We start from the raw sequence: 27751 nt of genomic DNA on the forward strand, positions 1-27751 counted from the left end.
CCCTTTGTGCTTAATGTCTGCCCTGTTGGGTTTGGGGCCTGTTTTTCCCTTCTATTCTTCCCTTTTGGAATGGGAATGTGTACCCAATGTCTGTCCCACCACTATATCTTGGAACAAGCTGAAGACTCTTGGGACTGTTGGGATGGAATATATAATATGTGAATGCAGGTTTCGGTTATCCTTGCTAATGGAACATCACGAAAGATTATGAACACGTAGATTGTACAGTGAGGGACCCTGAAGGGGTGGATTGTAGGGAAAATATAGGAAAATGGTCAGGGCCCCTCAGATGTTCAGAATCTTGCTGAGCATTTGATATAATTATGCACATGCGCCCAGGTGTTCCTTGGTTATTGTCTAATGTAACTGCTCATGTGCACCCAGGTGTCCTGGGTTATGGACTTAAGTATAAAGGACGAGTGGCTCTGATCCACAGCACCCCCCACCCCCAGGTGCCCTGGCAGGGGGTCACAGGGAGGCTGCTACTGCTGCTGTGAGCTGTTGCTGCCAGTGCCCAGGGGATGCCCTGAGAGGCCACCGCTGCTGCTGCTTCTGCTGCTGCTGCTGAGGACTGAGCTCACATTGTCTGCCAATGGCTCCTGGGATCTTTCCTAATTACCTAGTGTGGACCTACATGTGAAGGGTCTGGTGACCCAGCCTGGCATGTGAGGGGTCTGGTGACCCTGTCTGTACAATGGTTTTGAAGGGTCTGAGCCCTAGCCCTTGCAATACAATTGGTGTAACCCGACAAATGCATTTCTCAGAACATATCCCTGTCATTAAGCAACACATGACTGTACTTGTATGTATGAGCAGATAGCTCTATTGTTAGGAGACACCAACAGAATAGTCGCTTTATCTCTGTAACGTGGGAGCCCCAGATCTGAGACAGCACTCATGTACTGTTTACCTATTCCAAAGAAATCACCCGGAGGTCCAGTAGGTAGAGACATTGGTTTATTAGACTTAACGAGAGGCACCAGTGGTGGCCAGTCGGTAAGACATCCACACCACCAGGGAGTACATACAGCAGTTCTATAGTTAACAGATCAAAGTAGGAATGTAAATCACTTTCACATGCAGACCCTAAATCAGCTAATGTAAACCATTTTCACATACTTAATGTCCTGGCTCTTCTAGCATTCTGTTTATCTAAAGGGGAGGTGTCTTTCCTTGGGTAACTGCCTAGGCCAGGAGCAGTCCCCCCAGGAAGGAGGGAGGGGAATTCTGGTATGCAAGCGAGAGGGGAATAGGGCTATATCCAGCATCTACCCTACAATCTCTCTTTTGATTTTAGTTTCCCCAACTATGTAACAGGGCTAAACAATGTCTATGAGACTCTTAGTGTAGGGATGCTAATAAAAGTAAAAGACAACATTCAGGAGTTTCTTTGAGGATAACTTCAGATGATATGTCATATAGCGTACCACCCGACAGCTCATGGGTGGATCTTGCTAAAGTGGCTGCTTGTGGTTTTACAGTATGCAGTCAACTCTTGGAGTGTGGCTGCAGCTCATTGATGTGGGAGTGATGTGTTCATAGAGTTAAGTAGATAATGAATATGTATTTCTCTTTCGGGTTAAAGGACCACTGGTTACCTATTATGTGCCATGTACATGTTCTCCTAATAACCCTAGGCGGGATTGTACTTCCTCATTATAGAGGAGGGGATTATAGTTCACAGAAGTTAATATACTTGCAAACTGTCAACAGCAGAGTCAGAATGCAGGTAGAGGTCTGTTTGACTCCAATCCCATATTCTTTTCCATTCTACCAAAATAATCACCTACAGTTAGGTAGGGGACCTGTAAGTGAAGCTTTACGTGTATTCTGTAGGTATCCTGTTTATTGTTTTTGCAGAAACTGGCCGAAGGTAGATGATGTTAACTCATGTCCAACTTCTTCCTTATAACAGATAATGAACCAAGCCAAGTTTCAGAGCCCAAGAAGACTTTGTCACCAACTCGTGTGGCAGAACCAAGTCAGGCAGTAGATCCAAAACAGGGGCCCCAGGAACTTCAGGAAAAGAAAATCCAGGTGCTTGAGGAGAAGGTTCTCCGACTCACAAGAATGGTGCTTGACCTCCAGTCTTCTGTTGCTGGGGTGAATGAAAACCTCAAACATGCCATTCAGGATGATGCCAGTAAAACTCTGGCATCGTGGCTCAGCAGCCTGCACCCCCCAGCAGTGCCTGACAGTGTCATTGCTGGGGACACAGAAGTGGTCCAGCTTCCTGGCATGCCCAATACCACAGAATCCGGCATGAAGGACATCAAGTCTGAATTGGCTGAAGTCAAAGATACTCTGAAGACCAAGAGTGACAAGCTGGAAGAGCTGGATGGGAAGGTGAAGGGTTATGAAGGGCGGCTCAGGCAGCTCCAGGAGGCTGCCCAGGGCCCTACAGTGACCATGACCACGAACGAACTCTACCAGGCCTATGTAGACAGTAAGATCAACGCCTTGAGAGAGGAGCTCATGGAGGGAATGGACAGGAAGCTGGCCGATCTGAAGAACTCATGTGAGTACAAGCTGATCGGCCAGCCGCAGCGGTGTGATGACTATGGGAGCAGCTACCTGGGAGTGATAGAGCTGATTGGGGAGAAGGAAACAAGCCTGAGAAAAGAAATAAATGACCTCCGAGCCCACTTGCAGAATCCTTCAGCCCTGCCGAAGTGCTGTGATGGTGAGAAGAGTGGTGACTTTGGTCAGCAGATTAAGACGTTAGACCAGAAAATCGAGAGAGTCTCTGAGGCCACCAGAATGCTGAACGGACGCCTGGACAATGAGTTTGACCGTCTTGTAGCTCCAGAATCAGAGGTGGATTTTGATGCAAGATGGAATGAGCTAGATGCAAGGATCAACGTGACAGAGAAGAATGCTGAAGAACATTGCTTTTACATTGAGGAAACCCTGCGGGGGGCCATTAGTCGAGAGGTAAATGACTTGAAGCAGCTTCTTGATCAGAAAATCCAGGCTCTGGAAGACCGTCTGGGGTACGTTCTACACATGGCCAACAGCACTGATGCAGAATTCACTCCCCCAGGGTCGGCCCTCCCTGGTGTGGCAGGGTCAGGGAATGAGCAGGTCATGATGGAATTAAACCACCTGAAGGACAAAGTTCAAGTTGTTGAGGATATTTGTCTGCAGAACTTCCAGGGAGAGCCTCACAGGACAGAAGACGCTTTGCCGAATGGGAAAGACCACGCGGTGGGTGACAGCGCCAGCCTTTTGAAAGCTCTAAATGACACGATGCATAGGAGGTTTCAAGAAACTGAATACAGCATCCAGAAACTTCAACGGGATTTTAGTTTTCTTTATTCTCAGCTAAACCGCACGAAAAACAACGTGACACATCTTCAGAATGAAGTGAGCGGTTGTAGAGCAGGTATAAATGCTGGAGCGAGTGGGTTCCCTAGGACGGGGGGGCAAGAAAGGACAGTGGAGAGTCTCCCGTCTCCCCAGGACCCCATGGCTGATTGCTGCGGCCAGCTGGAGGACAGGTGGCAGAGGCTCCAGAGCCAGGTCCTCTCCAAGCTGGACGGTTGTAAGGAAAACACGAATGGGGTCCAGAGGGAGGTCTCCATGGTGGAGGGCCGGCTGTCTCTCATGGAGAAAACCTGCAGCAAGCTCGACTCCATCTCCGGGAGTCTCCAGAGGATCAAGGAGGGGCTCACCAGGCATGTCAGCAGCCTGTGGAACTGTGTCAGGCAAATGAATGGGACACTCAGTTCACATTCCAGAGACATTGGTGGCCTCAAGAATTCAGTCCAGCAGTTCTATAGGCATGTGTTCCAGATTTCTACCGACTTGCAAGATCTGATCAAATTTCAACCATCAACAAGTAAGTTGAACTTTACGATTTCATTTCTTGTATTTACTTGCAGCATGTGACAGCATCATGCGACATCTTTGTTGTTATGATCTTTGGGCCACATCCCAGTCCCTAAAATCTAGGGCTTAGCTAATGGCAGATAGGATGCTGTCATATTCATTTCCAAAGACACAGACAGGACCATGGGAAGAAGCAGTTTAGGGGCAGTAACTGAGCCCCAAATGCCAAGGTCCGGGAAGCTCATCAGAGGTGCCAAGGGCAGCCCTTGCTACACCGTAGACACCCCACGAGTGTTTGCTGAATGAATAAAATGAACGGCCCCTTAGTAGTTTCGAGTAGGATATTCCATAAAGTTAATTTTGTTGTGACTTGGGGCGGGGGGCTGAGCACACGATCCCTGAAGGATGGAGCCCCTCCCGTATGTGGACTCTTGTTCTTTGACAGCTTCAACAACGCTCCAGCCTTTCCTAACTGGAGATGGGGTGAAAGAGAACGAGAAGGGAGCTGACATTTATCGAGCACTTTCTATGTGCCAGCGCTTGGCGAGTCCCTGCAGGACATCACTTCTGAGCCCCATGACAGCCCCACAGGGAAGGCATGCTGTTTGCAGAGCTGTCACGTTGCAGCTGGGGCTGGAGGCCAGGCCAGGCTGCACCTGGGAACCGCTGCCTCGCGTCCAGTGCTCAGCTCCCTGTGTTGCCCAGAGCTGACCACAGACTTACACAGTCCCCAGGGACTTGGTGAGGGCAGGCCATGTGCCCAGAAGGTCCCCATCTCCTGATCTCTCCTCTTCTTGTTTTGTTTTCTCTGTCCTCCCCTTCAGGCCTGTCACCTCTTCCACCTTGCTCAGCTCTGGGTGACACAGGCCCTTCCACGTTGAGCTGAGATTTTATGGCCTCCATGAGCCTGTGGGATTTTTATGACCAGGTCCAAGCTGAGGCATAAAACCTGATGAGGGGAAGGCTGGATGATGGGAGGCAGAAGAGCCCTGGCCTGGCTGGTCCCAGCACCCTGGGCGGGGCAGGGAGGGTCAGAAGTAGTCAGGTGGGAAAATGCTCTGATGTCTTTGGAGCACAGTGCTTGTGTGGCAGATAAGGAGTCACCCAGGCCAAATGGGATCAGGAATCTGCCCCCACCTCAGTGCTGGTCTCACTGCCACGCTATTTATAACTCACCCCTTCTCCCCAGCCTGCTCAGCTCCCGTGTCTCTGGAATGTTGAGTAAAGGTCACAAGTCTGTGTGTGTGTTCATAGAACGATTGTCCCTTGTGGTGACAATACTGTCTGGACTGTGCTTTATAATAACAAGATTGAACCAGATATTTCCAGTTGATTTGCTGCTCCCCAGTGGCGTGGGAAGCTGTGTTAACTCTTTCACACTCGTCTGTCACAGTAGGAGTTGGAGGCGAATGCCTTTAAACAGAGTGTGGCTTCCAAACGTTATCCTTTTTGACTAAACTCATATTGTGAATGTAGAATGCATGGACTGTAGATAATTTTATTGACTGGAAAGAGCCAGAAATAAACAAGCAGAGTCTCATTTGTTCTCGCGTAGCATCTGGGTCTGGGAGATCTGGAAGTATCAGAGGTCCATGGGTGAATCTGGAGCTAAGGTCACGAAGGAAGTCCCACCCAGCTCTGTGAGGGATGTGGAGATGAGTAGGAATGTTCTTCATCCTCAAAGCATTTTTTTAGTTCTATTTTATTCCATTATTTTATTTTATTTTATTTTTTTGGTGGCAGGCTGGTACGGGGGTCGTCCAAACCTTTGACCTTAGTGTTATAACACCATGCTCTAACCCACTGAGCTAACTGGCCAGCCAGTTTTATTTTATTTTTAATTGACATATAATTGTACATATTTATGGAGTACAATGTGATGTTTCAATACATGTTGTACACATTGTGTAATGATAATATCAGTGTAATTAGCAAATCAGTCACCTCAAATATTTATCATTTTGTGGCAAGACCATTCAGAATCTTCTTTTCTAGCTATTTTGAAATATACAATACGTTATTGTTAACTGTAATCACCCTGTTACGCAATGGAACACCAGAACTTTTTCCTCATATCTAACTATAACTTTGTACCCATTGACCAACCTCTCTTCATTCCCTCTTCCCTCCCCAGCCTCTGGTGACTACTTTTCTGTTCTCTACTTCTATGAGATCAACTCTTTTAGACTCTACCTATGAGTGAGGTCATGTGGTGTTTGTCTTTCTGTGTCTGTCTTTTTTCACTCTGCATGATGCTTATCCATGTTGTTGCAATCTCAGAGCATTTTCATTCACAGCAGGAAAGAGACACACAGGTCTGCAGAGAGAATGAATGTGATCATTTGTAAAAGCCCAATGAGTAGTGCAGGGGATTATCCTCTCAGTGCATAAGATCTTATTGAGCCCCTGTTATGTGGTAGGTAATGGCTGTGTGTATGGGGTAAATGGATAAAATGATAGCCTGGTGGGGAAACAAGCAGACAAAGAGACGGCCACGGGAATTGGGGGTGCATAAGGTGCATCGGGCATGCGGAGAAGCCCCACGGCAGCTGTGGAAGTTGAGGAACACTTCTCAGAGGAGCCTTCAAGGCTGAGTAGGTATTTACTGAGCAGGGTTCAGAGGCTGGCAGGGTGAGGAGAGAGGCGAGATGATGGACTGATAAATGAGGCGTGGGTAGGATTCAGAAAGCAGGAGGGGAGGGCATTCCTGGTAAGAATTTGGCGTGAATGGATCAGTTATTTTTTGAGGGTGCATTTTTATTTGAGATACTTGTTCTTAAGATAGTATTATTCTATTGATATTTTGGTATTAGTATTATTATTGCTAATGATGCTTTTCCAGAAAAGTTAAAACAAATAACTTTTAAACATGAACATTAAAAGAATGCATAAAAACACTCTGTATTATATATTAGTTTTTCTTTGTGTTAGAGATCATATAGTTCAGTGGTTCATTGACTGCCCAGTGGAATTGGAACAGTTATTTATTACTGAATAACAACCTACCCCAAATCTTGGTGGCTTAAAATGACAAAGTTGTATTGTTTTCCATGATTCTGCAGATGAGGAACTTGGGCAGGGCTTGGCTTGGTGGTTCTTCTACTCTTTGTGGTGTCAGCTTGAGTCACCCCTCGGCTGCATTGGGCTGTCACTTGGCTGGAAGGTCCAGAAAGAGTCAGGCACATGTCTGGTGCCTCGGGGCTTCTCCACGTGTCCTCTCTCTGTCTAGGCGGCTAACCTGGGTTCCTCACAGCATGGTGGTCTCAAGTAGTCAGACTCATTACCTGGCCGCTGGCTCGTATAGGGAATGTCAGGCCTAGAGCTGGCGCGACATCACTTCTGCCACATTCTATTGGTCAAAACAGGTCAGCTCTTGAGGGGTGCTGTGGCTGGAAGTGTCAGGAGAAAAGGGGTATTAATGGAGATCATCAAATCTACCACAGTGAGCACAGGTCCAGAGGTGAGGATGTGCAGCGTAGGTTTGGACCAATAACCAGATTTCTGGGCCAGGGACACAAACTCTGGTGTTTCTACTCAGTCCATTGCCCTGTTCACAGATCCTGTTTTCTTCCTCATGAGCATCCCTGTGGAGTGCTGTTATCCAGGAGCAGCCAATGGGGAGAAGAAGGTGCTTCCACTGGTGCTCGGATAGATCCCAGCCTCTTTAGTATCCCTCCCACTAGTGCAGGTGATCTTCCCTGGGGTCCTTGAAATTCTATGCAAATTTTTGGTTATTTTTTGGCCAGAGGCCATGGCTTTCATCTAGGATGTGGAGGTGCACCTGACTTCCAGAAGACGACAAGCCACTGCATTAATTCATCACTTTCTCCCCTTTAGCTCCGTAAAGTGGGTGCAGTCCCCCATTCTGACTCCATGGGCTCCCACCCAGCTGTTCATGTCTCATTCATTCAACTCAGGTATTTACTGAGCCATGTTCTAGTGCCGGAGGTTCAGCCCTCATGGATCTAACGCTCTCGGGGAAAGATAGACGATGTGCAGCCACGCAAATAAAGATTGGATTTCAGTTAGTGATCGACATCACGAGGAAAGATAGAACAGTAAGGCGGTAGAGAATGGGGGGAGACAGGAATCTATTTTAGATCACTGGTCATGGAAAGCGGCTCTGTGGAGATAATGTACAAGCATAGATTGAGCAAGCCCTGCAGAGATCTGTGTGGGAAATGGTCCGGGCAGAGGGTCTGCGGCTGGTATGAGTCGGTCCTCTTGAAAAACTCAGAATGCCGGGGTGGCCAACTATATGAACCTGGGGGAAAGTCACATGCAATGAAGTCAAAGAGAGGGCAGGAGTCAGATCATGCAGGATTTTATAGGCAGTGATAAGAAATTTGGATTTTAAGTACCACGAGAAACTGTTGGGGGATTTTGAGCTGAGACGTGGTTGTTATGTCCGAGGTTGCAATCCCAGCTCATCCACACTAGCTCTGTGACTTCGGGCAAGTCATGTATGTACCTAATGTCTCACTTTCCTCATCTATGAATTGGAAATAATAATATTAGTAATAATATGATAATGATACATAACTTTAAAAAGTTGGTATGAGGAGTAACACTCGTAAGTAGTGGAGGATTCGATAGTGCCTGGCACTTGATCATCGCTGTAAATATTTCCATTGTTTTAGCCCTCTGTTCTCTAGAACGGATGATTAACCTGCTCCTGGCCCAACTTTCTTCCTTTCTCTTCCTACAAAGCCTCAGGCCTCGGCCTCAGAGGAGCGAGAGCCTGTCAACACAGGGTGCTGGGCCCTTGCTGCTCCAGGGAATGCTGCAGACAGCCACAGGATGTTATTTTCTTTCTTTTTCCTCTTCTTTTCTAAATTAGGGGTCAGGTAGAAAGTGCACATAGCCTAGAGACCTCCCCTCCGAGCATTCACAACTTCATGTACAAATACTTTGGTTGACCAGAATCTTGTCACTTATGACCAACTTAGGTTCTAAATGAAAAGGAAGTCCCTAGGTCCTCTGTTCTCTGTGTGGCCCCAGGAGTTTAGTCCTGTGTTCCTGGACACACTCGCTTCCGTTTTCACAGATGGGTGGGAGCTTCGGTCTTTCAGATCGTCCCAAGTTGCTCAGTTGGAGCCCTACTGAGTCTCTGCTCGCTGAGGTCACCATGAGCAGGGGTGTGAGCTGGCTGCCACAGTGTCTGTATCCCCAGATGTGGGTGAAGGGCAGAGGCTCCCTTTCTGCCTGGGACCCAGGGTCACCATGGCCTGCGACACGAGCACCATCAACACCGCAGAGAATGGGTGCAGCTTCCTGCCCAGCCCCGCCCGACACATGCTGAGCCTCAGCTGGGCACCCCCGTTCCCGGGGTCCCTCTCCAGCTGGGAAGGAAGGGGAGCCGGTGCCGAGAAGTAAAGGCAGGTGGAGGGACACTGCCGAGCGGTGGGGAAGTCTCTTTCCCTATGTCAGGCTTCCAGGAAGGGACATGCCTGCTCAGAGGCCCCCATCATGTTTCAACATAGCCTAGTGACAACCGCATGATTTCCTTTTTCTACTCTCCTTTCTGCTCATGTCTCTGGGTAATTTTTCATTGTGACATTTCATTTAGGAGTGTTATAGATTTGAGAATCCTCCCTTTTATCACGTTGCTTAAGTTAAGCTGTAAAAATGAAAAGACACAGACTATTCAAATAAGTATTTAACCATAGAGCCTGGCCAGGGCGAGTGGCTTGACTCCAACATGACAGTTTTGGCCTCAGCATGAAGTCAGCTGAGTGTGGGGCCAGTTTAGGTCTAAGATACTGTGATGGACTTAGAGTTTTACAAATACGGAAAGGCTATGAGCTTTACGTACATTCAGACCATACTGAGCTCCTCGCAGTTCAGGCCTTTTGCCCTGTGGGCATCTGGTTTTTGTAATGTGTTCTGGTTGGTATAAGTAGCAGCCACTTTTCTTTTAACGTGAATTTAGAACGTCAGTGTTCCCAGAACTGAGCTTTTCCCACAGCAGCATGTGTACAACCCTCTGGGATCTTTAACAAAAATAAGAGCTCCTGGGCTCGCTCAGCAGGTTCCCGCTGAGCAGGGATGAGGTGAGGCCCAGGAATTTTTAACTACATTTGTAATTAAAACAACTTCCCCACCCCCCAGCTCTGGTCCTGGAAGTGGAAGGAAGGATACCTCAGAGGCTGCAGGATACAGTCCCCCAGGGCAAGTGTGCCCAGAGGAAGGAGGCAGGGAGAGGCGTGAGGACAGACAACACACCACTGACCATGACACTGCACCACCCAGGAAAGGTTGGCCGTGTCTGCGTGAGCCCGCTAGCATTCTCTCTGTTCTGTTCCAGTTATCGATATGTCTGTCTCTCCTTATGGCCCATGAATGTAGCTTTAGAGTAAGCCTTAAAATCAGGCAGCGTAGATCCTCCTTTGCATTTCCATATAAATTTTAAGATCAGTTTGTGAATTTCTACCAAAAAAAAAAAAAAAAAATTCCAAGCGCTGCCGAGGCTCAGCTAGCTGAGGCCCCCGCCTGTGGGATTCAGTGATAGAAAATCATGCTGCAGTTCAAATGTATTGCCTCCGATGGTAACGCGCGTGACTAGAGCTGGTATATATTTCAGTGCTCTCTAGCTGGTACTTCGCAGAAATTTAGACCCCTTTTCCCCATTTAGCCCTGTTCTCTGGGGTTCTGCTGTTGTCACGTCTGGACTCATTTTCTCAGCTCGGCCACTGCGGTCTCTGCTCTCTTGAGGAAGAGCCACTGTGGTCCCTTCTGTGATGCCACCATCACAGTGCTCCCTCTTACAGGCATGAGGGCTTTTTCTCTTCATTCCAACCAAAGCCGAAATGGCGTGTAGCTGGCTGATTGCTCAGAGTAGAACGATCCCCGTGAGGGCACGTCTCCCTTCCCGTGTGCTCAGAATGATGCAGCTTTTCTGTCGCTTGTCTGCTCAGCCCTGAGGACCCTTTTGCAAGCCTACCTGCCACCACCTGGGCAGCCGGTCCTCCTGTCCTGCTCTCTCACCTTGCAGCCATCCTGCAAGGAAGATCACAACTGTTTTCTCACAGAAGCACCTGTGTCTAGGCTCACGCGGGGCCACTGGGCGCCGGAAGCCGGGGTCTCTGAATTGCCTGATGAGTCAACGCCTCCGCACCTGGGTCAGGATGGTGTGGGGCTGTGTCCCAGGGGCCGGAGCTTCATTGCTGGGCACGGCAGCTTACTGCGAAAGCAGCATCTGTCATCCACTCAGCATTCCATGTGGACTGTTTTGAAGCCTGAAGTCTCGATCAGCATCTTTGAAATGCTTCTGCAGTTTCAGCGTTTGGTCAGCAGGCATACCCCTTTGGACGGCAGGGAGATCAGATTTTACCCCACCCAGACTGCCGATGGGTGGCGCTTGCCATTTGCACAGTGTTCTACAGTGGCGGGCAGCCGCAGCCGTCCCTTCATCGGAGTGGCATCAGATTCCACCTGGTTGACAGGAGAGCACTCAGGCTGAGCCTGTTGCATGGACGAGGTTGCTGACTTGGGAGGTTTTGGTGTTTTTCCCACAGCCAGGCCTCGAACACCGACCTTAATGGCTGAGGCCAGTCTCCCCCACAGCCTCCTGTTCTGTGACTAGATGCCACCTAGATGCCAGGCCCAGGACCAACCCCTTCCCGTGGCCCAGACCCTCAGGGCACTGGTTGGATGCAAAGGTCCCGGGTGGCAGCTGGAGAAGACAGATGACAATCCAAGACGCCTATAAATGGAGCGAGGGTGTTAACTCAGCAAGAGACACCAGTTCTTAGCAACCAGCCTCATGGATTATTGGGGATTTTCTGAGGAAAGGCTTTGTTTTAGGAGACTTGAAATTGGCTTTTAATAGGAACTTTAGAGGAGAGGCAGAGGCCCTTAATAGCTGGGTGTCAGGTTCATCCATGGTAAGGCTGTGACCTGCCTGCTCTGCTCTCAGTGATGTGAGGCCACCTGTTGCCAGTCAGGCTGGGGCCAAGTGGCTGCTCGGCTCCTTACCGTCCCACAGGCACCAAAACCCACAGTGAGCGACACTGGGCTCTTGTGAAGAATTCAATTCAGATGGGCGCGCTCTGAGTTCAGTTCAGAAAGAAGTCGACTGCCAGAGAGTTCTCTTTGCATAATGAGCAGGTGCTGTCCAGTCTTTGCTGTGACCTGGTAATACATGTATGCATCAAAATGCCACGTGGTGCCGTGGCCTGAGCCTGGGCTAACGTCCTCATCACATGCAGCATTTTCGTGGCTGGTGTCGTGGGGCAGTCAGCTCTCCCACCCTCACACATGGCCCCCAGGTGATGAGTCGAGGATATTTGGCCCAAGCACCACCATAGCTCATTCTTTTTTCTCTGCCTTCCACGTGGTTAGACAAGCCTGAGTGTTGAGGGAGGGAAGAGTGTGAAAGACAGAACTAGCATCGTCCCTGCTGTACCAGAACTGCCCCACAGAACCCAGGGATGATGACTATCACGGTACCTGATTTAGTGGCCAGCAGCAATCCGTGCCATCAGCCTTCTCTCATTCTCCGAACACTTCAGCTGCTCACTGTCAAGGCCAGGCCCTGGGCCATGCCCCAGGATGAAAGAGAATTAGGGTGCTGTCACAGGTACTCAGAAAACAATGCAAAGAGCCAGAGAGGCCCACACTGCTGCCTGGTTCGGAGGCAGGATTGCTCAAGCCTGCTGGGCAGATCCGAGAGGGCTGCATGGAGGAGGTGGTATCTGAACTGGGACTTTAGGAACAGTGCTGGTTCTCTCAGTCAAAGTGCCAGAAGAGGCTGTTTTAGGGGGTGCCACAGCGAGAGGAAAGGCGCAGAGCCAGGGAAGCTCACTCAGGTAAGAGCTGGGCACCAGCGAGAACATGAGGGTGTTTCGAAAAGTTCATGGAAAAATAGAATTAGAAAACAATATGAACCTTTTTTTTTTTCCCACAAAAACAGAAAAAATTTATTATTGTACTCTTTCACAGTGTTGTGTAGGTAGCTATTCTTAGAACGTCACTTTGGCTAAGTGTTTTGCTCAAAACTACTCTGGTATTTTCAAATTGAATTAGTGGTCCTATCTGTCAACTTACAAGTCCTTCATTCATATAAGTGATTTTGGAAAAGTAGCTTAACCTTACTAGTTCTCAGTTTCCTTTCTTATTTACAAAATGGAATATGTTTGGGGAGAGTTTATATCATATTTTATTGACTATTAAGTGTTAGGCAATGTGAAATATTTCATTTTACAATTTCAAATAATAATTCCTAAGCTACAAAGAACAAAGTATAGTACAAGATGCATTTGCAATATAATGAATGAATACATTCTCTCCAAGGCTCATTCTTATTGTACAGTGTATGATTCTGTATGGTGATGTGATCACATTATGTTGTAAATGGAGCACAGAATTTTGGAATTACAAGGACTCTTAATTTGCTTATTTTTAAATTTTTTTTTTTTACCAAGGATATGCACATTTATTTGTTCAAATAACACATAAATTGAATAAATATTCTGTAGAAAGTAGGGCTTCAAATTTTCACAAAAACTGGAGATGTAAAACATTAAAATTTATATACTTCACTTTATAATCTCTATAATTATTTGAAATAACTCCCTAAAGTCTTCCAAAAGCATGCAAATATCAAATTAATTTCCACAGAAAAAGATGAATAACTCTTCAAAGGCAAATTAATTTCTAAGCAAATCAACAAGTCCACTTAATAAAAAAATGAAGAACAGAAATTAAATTTCTAAATTTAGCAACATAAATTGCATAAAAAAATCAATAAAACAGACTCTAGACACAAGGGCACTTCATAAAGTTCATGGAAAAATAGAATTGAAAGATACTGGAAATTTTTCCACTAACTTTTTTGTTTTGTTAATTTTTCCTTTTTTCAAAAAAGACTGAGATCATAGAAAATATGTTCTCGGACCACAATAACAGAAGGAAATTTAGAAAACTCACAAATGAGTGGAAATTAAACCTTTTCCTAAATAAACAATGGGTAAAAAGAATAATCACAGGAAAATTAGAGAGCACTTTGAGAAAAAGATCAAAGCACAACATATCAAAATTTATAGGATGCAGGGCTCATGCAGTGCTCACAGGAAAATTTATACTTGTAAACACCCACATTAAAAGTAAGAAAAATCTCAAATCAGTAGTGTAAACTTCTAGCTTAAGAAGATAGGAAAAGTAGAGCAAACTAAACAAAAGCAAGTGTAAGTAGGAAGTAACAAAGATTACAACAGAAATATATGAAATAGGGAATTAATAAACAATAGAGAAGATCAGCAAAACCATAAGTCGATTCTTTAAAAAGATCAGCAAACTTTGCAAACCTTTATCTAAACTGACCAAGGAAAAGACCAAAATTACTAAAATCAGAAATAAAGCAGGGGCATTATTACATTGTCATTACGGCTTTTTGAAGCAGTTAAGATTTAGTATCTTTTGCCTTCTTGTTTGCATTTTTGTTCTACCAGTGGATTTTGTTCTTTCTTGTATATTCATGGTAGTGATTATAAGTTTTCGGATTCCAGATGCAGAACTTCCTTGAGGATTTCTTGTAGGGCTGGTCATGTGGTGAGCAGCTTTCGTTTGTCTGGAAAATACGCTATTTTTCCCTCGCTGGGTATAGTATTTTGGGCTGGCAGTTTTTTCTTTTAGTAATTTGAACATATCATCCCACTTTTGCTGGCCTGTACAGTTTCTGTTAAGAAGTCTGCTGATAATCCATTAGGGGCTCCCTTATAGGTGTCTTGATGCTTTTTTTCTTGCTTCTTTTAAGATTTTCTCTTTGTCTTTGAGCTTTGCCACTTTGACTATAATGTGTCTTGGAAAGGATCTTTTTGGGTTGAATGTTTGGGGATCTTTAAGACTCCTGAATCTGAAGGTCCATGTCTCTCCCTATACTTGGGAAGTTTTCTGTCATTATTTTGTTGAATAGGTTTTCCATGCTTTCTTCTCCTTTCTCCTCTCCTTCTGGAACACCCGTGATTTGAGTGTTTGTGCACTTAAGGTTCTCTGGTAGCTCTCTTAGATTTTCTTCATTTTTTAAAATTCTTTTTTCCTTTTCCTTTTTATTTTTTGTCTGCCTGGGTAATTTCAAAAAGACTGTCTTAAAGATCAGAAATTCTTTCTTCTGTTTGTTCTAGCCTGCTGCTTAAGCTATCAGTTGTGTTTTTTATTTCGTTGAGTGAATCTTTAAGCTCCATGAATTCTGCTACATTCTTTTTTAAGGCATGAATCTGTCTGTAAATTTCCTCCTTCATATCCTGGATTATTTTCCTCATTTTATTATGTCGTCTGAGTCATCTCATATCTCAGTGAGGTTCTTTACAATTGTTGCTCTGGATTCCTTTTCAGTCATTTCAAGGGTTTCCTGCTCTATAGGGCCTGGTATTTGACAATTATTGTATTCTTTTGGTGGTGTCATATTTTCTTGGGTTTTCATATTTCCAGTATCTCTACACTGATGTCTGTTCATCTGGTAGACCAGTTGCTTCATTTGTTACTCTGGAGTGGGCTCTGAGGAGAGAGACGTCCTCTTCTTTTTCCATTCTCTGCTGACTCAACTTGTGTCATTGCAGTTGAGTGTCTGGCGGGCTGCCTGCATGGTTGCTGTGGCTGCTGCTGTGGTTTCAAGCCACTTTTTCAGCAGCCATAGCTGTGGAAGTGGCTGTGGTGGGCCACCTGCAGGGAAGTGGTGTTTTTGGTGTGCTCTCTTGCTTGCTTTTGGGCAGGGGTACTGCCATCAGCTCCTTGCCTAGGTCCCTGGGCATGCTCTCTTGCTAGCTTCTAGGTGGAGGGGGCTCTGGCCCTTAGCTCCTTGCCTATGACCCTGAACGTGCTCTTTTGCTTGCTTCCAGGCAGAGGGGCCTGTGGCCCATGGCTCCTTGCCTAGGACCCTGGCATGCTCTCTTGCCTGCTTCCAGGTAGAGAGCAATACGAATCTTTCCATGAACTTTTTGGAGTACACTTGTACTGATGGCTGCTGAGGGAGGTGGGGGACTCTGAATGTCAGCGGAGGAGATTCAGCTTGATATTATGAGCTGTGGAAAGCTATGGAAGATTTTCGAGCAGGAAATAATGATTAAAATGCTTTCTCTTTTTTTTTTATTAAGACATAGTTGATTATACGTATTTATGGGATACAGAATTGAGTGTACAATATATAATGATCAAATCAGTATTATTATCATGTTCATCATTACAAAATGTAATTACTCCGTGTCCATTATCCAATTTCTCCCTAACCCCAGTTAAGATTTTTTGCTTTTTTTTTTTTTTTTTTTGCACTGGCCAGTGTGGGGATCCAGACCTGTAACCTTGGTGTTACAAGGCTGTGCTCAAACCAACTGAACTAACCAGCCAGCCCCTGATTAGAATGCTTTCTAAAGAACATTCCGGAAAAGGTGTAGGTGAAGGATCCAAGGGATATCTCAAAATTAGAATTAGCTGGGCTTAGCAACAGGTGTGTATAGGGAGAGAGGGAAAGAGAAAAAGAGAGAGATGGACGGGGAGGAGTAAAATATGGTTCTGAGTGTCTGCATGGGCTGACTGGGAGGATAATGGTTGGATTTCAGAGGAAGGGGGCTGATTTGAAGGCTTTGGTGGGGATAGGGAAGAAAATAAGGACCAGTTTTAGGGGCACGTCCTTTGCTTTTTTAAGATACTTTGCTCATTGTAAGTCATTAAGGGTTGTAAGACGAGGAAAAGTATTTCTTATTTTTAAGTTTGGGGTGGAGATACATACATTTGGTCTAGAAGGAAGGAGCCAGGGAGGAAGAAGGAAAGAAAGATTGGGAAGAGAAGCGATGTGGGATGGAGCAAATCCACGGAGAGAAAAGAGGCCGGGCCGGGCTCAGGTGGGGGGACCTGGGAGGAGGCGGAGCCGCAGAGAGAGTCATGAGAGGAGAGAGAGGAAAGGCGAGGAATGCCCTCAAGCATGCTTGGGTTGGGGGTTGGAAACAGGCCTTAGGGAGTGAATTAAACTTCTATAGTTTGATCTGTAAAAATAAGTAAAATAGCACTGAGAAGCTTATAATGCAAACCAGCTCTGCTACCCCTTCCTCCTCACCTTCCTCACCTGCCTCACCCTCCAGAGGCAACCACGATCAACACTTCCAGCAGTTCTTTCTCCCTTAAAAGTTACTTCCATGTTTCTAAATTATCAGTTTTAGATATTATATATTGGCTTCCCCTCCTCCCAACTCCCAATATAGTTAGACCACAATAAATAAATATTCAGTGTTTGTGCTATTATGAGCCAAATAGCTATCTATGGCTATGTTGCTTTTCTTTGTACATTTCTCCATATTAGTTGTAGTGTTGGAATTACTATATGCTTGGATTTTATTCATCTATTTGGGATTCTTCCCACTCTCCAAGAGCCTCTCAATAGAATTTTCTGTACGATGAAAAATATCAGATCATTTGTCAGTTCCATTTTTAAAAAATTGGTAACCTCCCTTCTTAATCCAATCTGGATTTGTTACTCTCAAGACTTGCTATATGCCTGTCAATCTGAGTCTTCCTTTACCACTATCCTAGAAAAGCCTTTACCCTCTCTCTTGTGTTAGACCCTTTTCTTGAGTCGATGTCTCTTTTTCATGGTTTACTCCCTTGTTTTAGTGGAGCACATTTTCCAATAGCTTTTTTAAAAAAGGTGCTTGAGAGATAGTTTTTCTTTTTAATATTGCTTGTATGGAAATGTCATTATTCTACTCTCATAATTGGTGGATATTTGGGCTGGGTATAGAATTCAAGGTTTGCAATTCTATTCCCTCAATTTTTTTTTTTTTTTTAAATTTTGGTGGCTGGCCAGTATGGTCCCTCAAAATTTAAAGGTGCTGTTCCAGGGCCAGCCCATGGCTCACTTGGGAGAGTGTGGTGCTGATAACACCAAGGCCACGGGTTCGGATCCTATATAGGGATGGCCAGTTAGCTCACTGGCTGAGCGTGGTGCTGACAACACCAAGTCAAGGGTTAAGATCCCCTTACCAGTCATCTTTAAAAAAAATAATAATAATAAAATAAAGGTGCTGTTCCCTTGTCTTCTAGTTTCAAATACTGTTGTTGAGAAGCCTAATGATGCCCTTCCGATTTACGGTCACTTTTTATATTTTTTCTTTTGAAAGCTTGTAATATCTCCTCCTTATCCTGAGTGTTCTGAATATGCTTTGGTTTGGATTTTTTATTCTATAATTGTGCTGGGTTCTCTCCTTTTCCTTAGTTCTTGGAAACTCTTTGTGTGTGTGTGTGTGTGTGTGTGTGTGTGTGTGTGTGTGTGTGTGTGTGTGTGTGTGTGTGTGTGGTGTGTGTGTGTGTGTGTGTGTGTGTGTGTGTGTGTGTGTGTGTGAGAGAGAGAGAGAGAGAGAGAGAGAGAGAGAGAGAGCGCTTGACAGTTCTCTCCTTATCACTCCATCACTTCTACACCCCAGTTTTTCTGATGTCATTTTCTGGAAAGACTTTCTGGGTTGACCCTGTAATTTTCTTATGGTTTCTCTCCTTTTGTCCATCATTTTGCCATCTCGTTCTACCTTCTGACAGATTTCCTTCATTTTGCCTATCAGCCCTGTCATTTCTTATTTTGGCAAGCATATTTTTAATCAGCAAAGGCTTATCCTTATTCTCTGACTATCCCTTTTTCATAGTAATCTATTCTTACATGTTAGACTTCTCTGAGGATGTTACACATTTATTTTCTTGCATTTGTCTATCTCTTCAGAGTTCATTTTTGTTTGGTTAGCTCATTTGTTCTGGTCTCTGTCTTTCGTATTGGCAGTTTTCCTCATGTCAGGTGACCTTGACTTTGGTTCACGTCTAACAGTGAGACACTAGATAGGGTTTCATGACTGTGGGCTTTACCATAGGGTCACTTTGAGAATCCTCCTATCTCTCACCACCTGAGGTGTAAGCAGGTGTCATGGAGCTGAGCAGGGGAGGGGGGATGTGAGCCTCCTTATTCGGGGTATAGACTTTGACTACATGTCTCACTCCTGTCCTGCACTGTGGCTAGTGTCCCATGTCTGTAATCCTTCTGCCTCAGTTTCTCTATCTAACCCAGCCCTTCTCAATGAGGGCTTTGAAGAAAATTGAAGCCTGAAGACATTCCATTGTATGGAATGAATTAACTTCTCTTCTTCTCTGTGTCTAGGATGGAATTAGCTCTGTACCATTCTTGGGAGAACTGAGAAAGTGATCACTCAAATCACTTTCTGTAGGGCTGAATTCTCCCACGGAACGCTGGTTAGGAAAGCCTGAGAAATAATCTCTTGGGACAGTGTGACAACCTGGCTCTGAGGATGGGGAGGGATATATGTTTGATCTGCTCATATTCACTTAGTGAGTTTTAAAACAAAACCAGACAGTGGGGTCAAAATGCAATCACTGCGTTTGTTGGGGCATAATCATATAGCTCTGGAAACTTGGGCACCGCAGGCGACAGACCGACTGAGGCGGTAGGAGGCATTTCACTTTTGCAAGTCGTTTCTCGGCCAGTCACGGTATTTTTAGGCGTCCTGAGGGCACTCAGGAAGGGCTTCCTGGAAGGCTAGTTCCAGGAACAGAGTGAAAGGAAGAAAGGGCGTGATCCCAAGAGGGCAAGGAACTGTGAGTCAGGAGGCGCCTGTGCTGGAAACTCCCAAGCTGGTGACTGAGGTGTGGCAGAGGAAGGGTGTGGCTGCTCCTCTGGGCCTGGGCCTGCTGCAGAGGCAGCCTGAGCCCCCCACACTGGTGGGGGACAGCTGGGGGGTCCAAGCAGTGCCCCTCAGCAGCCCGTGGGGGAGGCTGTCTGCAGTGACCCTGCCCCCAGCTTGTTTTAGGGGCTGTCAGGAGGGCCATGGCCCCTTGTCCCTTTCTGTAATTTGTGGTGCATCTGTGGTATCATCATGCAGTGAAATCAGGGCACTCTGGGTGCTGTTTTGGAGACTGCGACCATCTGCTTCGAAGGAAAGACTGACAATCCTGCCCTGGGCAGGGGTCTCAGCTGGCCTTCTGAGCAGCTCCTGGGGTGCCATAGCTCTTCAGAAGATGAAAGGCAGGCTGTCCCCAAGCTGTGGTGGCTGGGTGGGTCAGTGCCCCAGGCATGCAGCCGATGCCACAGAGACAGGCCCATGCACAGGCCCTTCCTGGAACTCGAGCCCCACGGAGGCCTCTCCAAGAGGACCCATGGCTGAGCCGTGGGGTGGGAGGTCTTCTCATTAATGCTGTGGGTTTTCCTTCTTTTCCTGCTCAGCGGAGGAGCCCTCGACAGCGCCCCAGCTCCCCACCGGAGGGAAGGCCCCACAGGCGCCAGCAGAGGCCCCCACGGAGCCACCCCCACCTCCTGAGGACACCGCACAGCGGCCCGTCTTGCCCCTGAGGCCCCCGTGGCCCCCTGAGGACACGCTGCCCCCACCGGCGTGGCCTGGCTGGCCTGGGCTGCCCTTCCTGCCCGGCTCCACTGGCGTCATCATGGAGACCGGGGAGGCCGGGCCCCCGGGGAGGACGGGCATGTCAGGCCGGGGCCTGCCCCCGGGGGCGGACGGCCACACCGTCCCCAGTGCTGAAGGCTACGCGGGCGCGCCAGGTAAGCTCCGCAGGGGCCGGGCTGTGGGGCTGTGCAGCGCCTCTGCGGCCCGGGCGTGGGCTTCAGGGAACGCGTCCGAGAGGCAGCTTTCCAGCAGGGCAGAGGCCATGGGTCCCCAGGGGCAGTGCGGCGGGTTACACTCAGAAGTGCGGCTGCCCCGGGCTGGAATACCCGTGCCTCGTGGGCGGCGCCTTGACCTTCCCAGCAGGAAGGGTCCTGAGAAACCAAAAGTGCACTTGGGAGCCTGCGTGGTGGCCACAGCGGGCTGTGCAGCAGAGTGGCCAGGCAGGACGGCTGCCTCTTTGCAAGCGGACTCTGAGGCTCAGTGCCTTGGACAAGAAGTGAGGGTCGTGACAGGACCTCGGGGTTACTGTGAGGATAAAGGAGAAAAGCCTGGCTCAGTGCTTGGCAGGGAAGTGCTGCACGTGAGTCGTGAACATCGGCACCTTCACGGTGATGTGGGGCGGTGGTGGTGTAGTCAGAGTAACGGCAGGCGGAGGAGGAAAAGGGGGTGAGCACTTGTGGGATCCCCACCACGTGCCAGGGGTGCTCTGGGTCTCGATCTCCTCTAGCCCTCCCAACAGCATTGTGAAGTCAGTATTTGTTCCATTTTACAGATGAGGAAACTGAGACGTGGGGCTATGACATATAAACAGGTGACCCTGCTTGGGCAGGTCATGTCAACTGCCAGAGGACAATGCAAACCAGTCCCCTCGCAGTTAGGCCAGGCTGACCATCAGGGGCACCCAGTCACCAGCAGAGCTGGGGTTGGTCCCCATCAGTGACAGCTAGGTGCACTTGTGATCCCTGAAGCACTGTGGCTGCCTGGCAGGCTGGGTCGCTGCTGAGAAGACAAGGAGATAAATTTTATCTTACCGGCTGTCTTGTTTCTATTCCTTCTCAGCCACTTGAGCTGCACAGCTCTCTTAGGCAGATATGCCACCTTTTCTAGGACAAGTTTGTCTTCTGTTAGGTTGATGTACCATGGATGCTTATATTCTGTCGGGCTCTCTGTTCATTCATTCATCTCCCCATGCACCCACACACCATGCATCTGTCCATCCACCCACCCGTGCATCCACCCATGCATGCCTCCACCGATGCATCTGCCCACCCTGCATGCCTCCATCCACGCATCTGCCCACCCATGCATGCATGCCTCCATCCACGCATCTGCCCACCCATGCATGCCTCCATCCACGCATCTGCCCACCCTGCATGCCTCCATCCACCCACCCATGCATGCTTCCGTCCATGCATCTGCCCACCCATGCATGCCTCCATCCACGCAGCCACGCAGTCATTTACAAATACTGCATTCAGTCTAGCTGAAGGCAAGGCTTTTGATGAGACATTGCTACTAGAGGGCAAACATGTTACTTGGCATGTGTGAGGCTGACTCAGTCTGTAGACTTCTCCTCCTTGGCCTGGGCCCCAAGGCTATAGCACCCCATCTTTCTCCTCATCGTCCCACAGCCAGCTCACCCTCAGTGCCCTCTTCTCTGTCCAGGGATAAGTGGGCTAGTGAGGAAATAAGGACAGGTGGGTACAGATGCGCCTCTGCTCCTAGGAAGGCAGGTTGGAGCGGGTGCCCCTTGCTCAAATGAAGACTCGATTTGAGCGTGTGAGGGAGAAAAAAGGGCTCAGAAGAATGAGCTGCTGTTGAGGCTCTTGTTCAACATTCCATTCCCGTTTTGTTTTCCAGGATACCCCAAGTCACCTCCTGTACCCTCCCCAGGTACGTCTGCCAGGAGACCAGGGTCAGGATGATGGTTCTCCCTGGTGGCCTCTGCCCTCCCCTGTACTTCCTGCCTCCTCTCTCTGGCTTTTAGCACAGGTCAAGCCTGGGGCCCAGCCCTTCCCCACCCAACAGCAGGGGACAGGCTGCTGCTGACTGCAGAGGAGTGAACCCCCCAAGGTTTGCTCCCCAGAGAGGGTCGGTCAGTCAGGCCCAAGACAAAGAATTTTTCCTCCTACATCATCCCAGCTCATGGAGTTTCCCGAGGGGATCACTGGGTGGCCCTCTGTCCTGTGTGGTCCTGATGAGCTTCCTGGGAGCCCAGGTTTTACTGGCTCGTTAGTAAATAAGCAGCTTCCTAGATTATTCCTGTTAACACACCATCTGCCCCCCCCAGCACCACCAGCACACACGTACACACGCATGCACGCTCCCGACAGGAGCCTGTCCACTTTCCCAGACTCCTCAGCTGTCCTGACCACTGATCCCAGACAAGGGGAGCCCTCTGGCACTTGGAGTGCTTGGCTCCCCACGTGCAGGTGAAACAGAATGGGCCTGGCATGTCGGCCTCAGTTTTCCAGGCCCTGACTCCAGCCCCCACCCCCAGAGCACAGGACCACCAGGACTCCTCAACATGATCACGTCCTCTCTCTCTGCTCTAGGGGTTCCAGTGCCTTCTCTGGTGTCTTTTTCTGCTGGGCTCACCCAGAAGCCTTTCCCCAGTGACAGGGGTGTCGTCCTCTTTAACAAAGTGCTGGTGAATGACGGGGACGTTTACAACCCCACCACGGGTGAGTGTGTGCAGGGCCTCTCCTTTTCCGAGTGCAGGGGCTGTCCCACTCCTGTGCGGTGGCCTGCGGGGCCTGGCTGGCGGCTGCAGCTGCGTGGGTGTGAGCGTGCAGTGATGTTTTCCAGCGGGAGGTCAGCACGCTGTCCTCAGTACTCACCGTGGGAGTCGCAGCTCATTTCTTATGTTTGTTAGGAAGGCTCTGCCAGCCCTGGCCCCTCCCTCCCAGCTGTCCCCTCTAACAGCACCCCAGCATTCCTGAACGGTCATCCCCGCACCCGGGAACAGGACAAGCGGGAGGCCCCCCTCAGCATCTCGTGCATCTGTGACACACAGACCCAGGAGAGGCGCCGTGTTCCCTCAAAGGGCCGAGCCTTGCGGGCAGGGCCTCAAAATCTGACCAGAAGCACTTGAAGGCTGTGCTTTGGGGTCCATCCACAGCACTGCACTGTCCCCCCAGCCGTGACTGTTCCTGACAGCCCAGCCTTCCTCCTTCCCTCAGCCCATGCTTCTGTCCCTGGGCTGTCACCCGCGGGGACTGGGCACAGAGCCCTTCCTGACAGGCCAGGTGTGGGCATCGCCTCCCCTCCCATGTGAGGGGAGGCCTCCCTCTGGCCCACCCACGTCCGCCAGGGCTGTCGTCCCTGCCTGGACCACGGGGCAGGGTTGATGGGGCAGCCCGGGACCTGTCCCCCAGGCCTCTGTGCCTCAGTGGTGGCGGTTCCCCGCAGGCGGTGGAGTTCAAGGAGGCTTTGTCGCCCAGACACTGTTGGGAGGGAGGGGACTTGACTTCCTTCTTGGAAGAAAATCGTCAGGTTTGCCCAGCCTGCTGGAGCAAAGCTCAGCAACCTGTGTTTAAGCTGCTCCCTGAGGCTCCATCCTGGGCCCCCAACAGAACCTTTTGAGCTCTGCCCAGGATGGCTAAACCTTTGGGGGTCCACCCCCCACCCTGTTACTCCATGCTGCCCTGGTTATGGGGAGGGCGTGTCATTCGGGTAGGTCAGGTGATCTCTGGGCACAGGGACAGTGGCCTCCATTCCTCTCCCACTCCCAAGACTATATATGGTCTCCCTGGAGCAGCACTCGGTGAAGGAAAGTCCGGGTGAGCCTGCGGGGCTGTGCGGCAGGCGGACTCTGAGCGCAGATGAAAGCCATGCCAAGTGCTGGGCGGCATCTGTCCTCAGGGCCAGGCGCCTTGGGAAAGACTCCAGCAGCTCTAAATTACTTGGCTATTTAAAGCTGTGGTAGGGGCTGGGTGGCCTGGCCTTTTCTATCTTTCGGTGCAGACTGAAGACCCAGCCCCATTTAGCTCCTGGGCACTCGGTTTTATGTCAGCTCTTGGCTATGGTTGGGGTCAAGGCCCGGCGCCCTCCCTGTCTCCCCTCCCCAGAGCCCCCCAGCCAGGGGCTGTTCCTGCCAGCACCTGGTGCGGGCTCTGACTCTTCCAGCTGTGGGGCCTCCTCCAGCTGCCACTGCTTTGCAAATGGTGCAGCACTGACAAATCCTACCACCTCTTCACCTCCAGCCACAACCTTCCCTGCCTCCCCAGGCCTGGAACATGTGGGTCATTGGCTATGGGAACATCTGCACTTACTTCTGGCCATGAGTGGATGCCACCTGTTTACCTGTCCAGCGCAGAGGCTGGCTCTTCTATGTGAAGAGGCCTGGCCTCCTGGGCTTATTTGGTTCGGTGCCCACATCCTAAGGAGGCAGCTCATCCGTCCCGTAGGTATTGTGCCAGGCAGTCAAGCCATGAAGCTCATTATATGTAGGCCTTGTGGTGCTTTCTGTGAGGGAGAAATGCCCCAGGAGGCAACCAAGGCTCTGGGCAGATCCTTCCTCCCCATGAAACTGCAGGCAAGGATGGGAACTGGCCAGGGACTGGGCCCAGCCTGGGTCTTCTGGAAGCACGTGGCATTGCAAGAGTCTGGTGGACCCAGCTGCAGAAAAGTGGCTGAGCGGGAACATGAGAGGGACCGGGAATGCTCTTCACAGCAAGGCTGGTGATAGTTTTGTTTCCTTGGGTGGCTGCTGTGTGTAGGTGAGATTAATTACACCAAATCCTTTTTGCAGTTTTTGGCAGTTATTTGTTCTTTTCTGGATGTTACAAGCAGAAGCCGGTGGGTCTCATAATGAGGAGTGAGTGGGTTGGTGGCAAAAAGCAGTGGGAGCTAGGTGGTCTCTGAGCCACGGGGTGGCAGTAGGGTGGGTACCCGCCTTTGACAGGACATGTGGCCAGCGGTCCCAGCTTGCCCCTCGTGGGTTAAACTGCAGTGCAGCCCTTTGCAAGGACCGCGGTGGTGTCAGATGAGCATGGGTTCTGTCTTCCTTCTCCCAGGGATCTTCACGGCTCCATATGACGGGCGCTATCTGATCACGGCCACCCTCACCCCCGAGAGAGATGCCTATGTGGAAGCTGTCCTGTCGGTCTCCAACGCCAGCGTGGCCCAGCTGCACACAGCGGGGTACAAGAGAGAATTCCTGGAATACCACCGCCCCCCCGGGGCTTTGCACACTTGTGGAGGCCCGGGGGCATTCCACCTCATCGTGCACCTGAAGGCAGGGGATGGCGTCAACATCGTGGTGACTGGGGGCAGGCTGGCCCACACAGACTTTGATGAAATGTACTCCACATTCAGCGGGGTTTTCTTGTACCCCTTCCTTTCCCACCTCTAGGGTGGCTGGGGAGAGGTAGGGAGAAAGATAGTTGTAAAAACTCTGAAGCTTTAATATATTTAGTGTATGTATGTAACTGGAGCACTGGTCTAGAGTTTTCTGTGGAAATCCCACCACCTGCCCCAAGAGAAAGGCCTTACCTCGCTGTGGACCTGCCACACCTTATAGCTTCCGGGAAGGCAGGAGTTAAACACATGGTTAATGTGGCCCCTGGTTTTTCTGTCACTCTAAACTGGAAAACTGGAAGACTTGGAAAGGCTCCCCTCATCCCACGCCTGGAAGCCAGGAACAGCCCCCTCTGTCTTCCCAGCCTCCAGCTCTGGCTCCACTCCGAGGGGTCCTGGGCTGGACCTCCATGGTGCCTCCCCGTAGGGCCAGGCCACAGGACCGCGTCCTGCTGACGGAGAGGAGCAGCTGCTGGGCTGTCGGCCGGTGGCTGGTCTTTCCTGGAGAGCAACACTGTAGCTGCTGTCTCTGTCTTCACACTGCGTGCAGCAGGAAAGTTTAAACACTGAAGTGCTGGAGTGGCCCGTGCCACCACACAGAGACCTAGAGTTGACAGTTTGGCTGTGCCACGCTCTGCTCACAACCGGCACCTGGGCCTTGTCCCTCCTCGCCGGGCCTTGGCCCAGCCGCAAAGGAGAAGGCACTAGAGCCTGTTGATGAAGCCTGTCAGGCTCTTCACGTGACATGTACAATTTAAGTGCAAAGACGGAGTGTCAATAAAGATTTAAAACCCCATTCAAGTGACTTTTCTGAAGTTTAGTGCATTATGGATTGGGAGCTGTTGCTAAAAAGCATACTGTAGAAAGGTGGTTGACTTTTGAATGACAGCAGAAAGTGATCTTGAATGCCTTAATCTCAGTTATAAAACTGTTACCTTCAGCATCCATGCTGTACACTGGGTTCTTCTGGCTTGTAAAGGCAAACCAGATGTGCCTGAGGCCAGGGTCCCCCAGGCATGTGCAAGCTCACATCTAACTAGCAGCTGCCAGCTAAAGAGGCCAAATCCTCAGTGAACTCACTAGCGACACAGCTTTAGGAACGCTCAGGTTCCTAGGCAACCACAGGCCCAACACTAAACTGACCACATGCTGAAAGTTGAGATCATCTGAGAAAGCAGGGATCTTCCCATAGCAAGGACGTTCTGATCTAAGGGGAACCCAGGACCGTTCATCCTCCACCAGCAGCCACAGAAACTTCTAGACACCTTAGTGCAAGTTGGTCTTTGCTAATCAGGCTGGTAAAACAGAGGTCAATCAAGTACCACCGGGAGAGGCAGGTACCCCAGAGCCCCAGGGAAAGGTCTGGACGGTGGAAGCCAGAGCTTCAGCTTCTTTGGCCTGCATTGAGACATTCAAAGACGCTCTATGCTGTAAAAATGTTTAGAGTTTCAAGAACTGTTGGCAAATGCAATACCCCTCCCTCCAGCTAGGGAAAAGTGAGCAAGCCTTGCTGTCTTACTATTTTAAAATTTGGGCCTCTTTGTCCAGGAGGGGGAGAGAGAATGGCGTTCTCACTCCTTGTTTCTACAGCTGGGAATTGGCCAACTGTGGCTGTCAGAGTACCCTTGGCCACTCCAGCAATTTCTGTGACTCCTGGGAACAAGCCCAGCGCAGTGAAGAGCTTTCAGGAAAGCCCAGTTGGCACATGCCCACTTCCACCCTCTCTTCCCTCACACACGCCCTTTACAGACCTCACTCAGTGCCAAAGGGACAGACGCTCAATATCAGGAAAGGCAGGGACCAGACAGAAGGTAGGAACCAACTGGTTTTTTTTTCCCTATTCCATAGATGGTTCAGTGCATCTTGACTCATTTACCAAAAGAGGTGAACTTTAGCTGCATATCCAAGATAGAGAAAGCCTAATTACAGCACGATCCTGCATTTACTTCAAGATAGAACAGTATGAAAGCTGGATCCTGGCCCACTTAGGAGACAGCATCGTTAGAAAGGGAAAGGCTGTCTCTTTGTACGGAACAAAAACAACAGGGTCAGCTGAGCTCTAAGGCTGGGGTTCGGAGCAGCCCCTTCAGATAAGGAAAGACAGAACTGGGGCCTTTTCTTCCCACATGTAACTCTAGCACATGGTCTCATTTAAGTGATCAAGAACAAAAGGACACTTGCTGTAAAGAATGCCAATCAATGCCAACTGTATCTGGGATAATTTCCAGGTGAGC

The 27751-nt window shown here is 49.1% G+C and overlaps 1 protein-coding gene across 1 annotated transcript in view; it reads left to right on the top strand.

Annotated features, from left to right (window-relative positions):
• EMILIN2 (elastin microfibril interfacer 2) overlaps positions 1-26313 on the top strand; it is a 56817-nt gene extending 30504 nt beyond the window's left edge. The window contains exons 4-8 of the mRNA XM_063077102.1: positions 1916-3841; positions 20039-20371; positions 22077-22109; positions 22772-22900; positions 25235-26313. Coding sequence (XP_062933172.1) covers positions 1916-3841; positions 20039-20371; positions 22077-22109; positions 22772-22900; positions 25235-25572 — 2759 coding nt within the window. The 3' untranslated portion in view covers positions 25573-26313. The remainder of the gene's footprint in view (positions 1-1915; positions 3842-20038; positions 20372-22076; positions 22110-22771; positions 22901-25234) is intronic.
• Positions 26314-27751: the final 1438 nt, after the last annotated feature.

Source organism: Cynocephalus volans, chromosome 13 (assembly GCF_027409185.1).
Source record: "Cynocephalus volans isolate mCynVol1 chromosome 13, mCynVol1.pri, whole genome shotgun sequence".
NCBI classification, from domain to species: domain Eukaryota; kingdom Metazoa; phylum Chordata; class Mammalia; order Dermoptera; family Cynocephalidae; genus Cynocephalus; species Cynocephalus volans.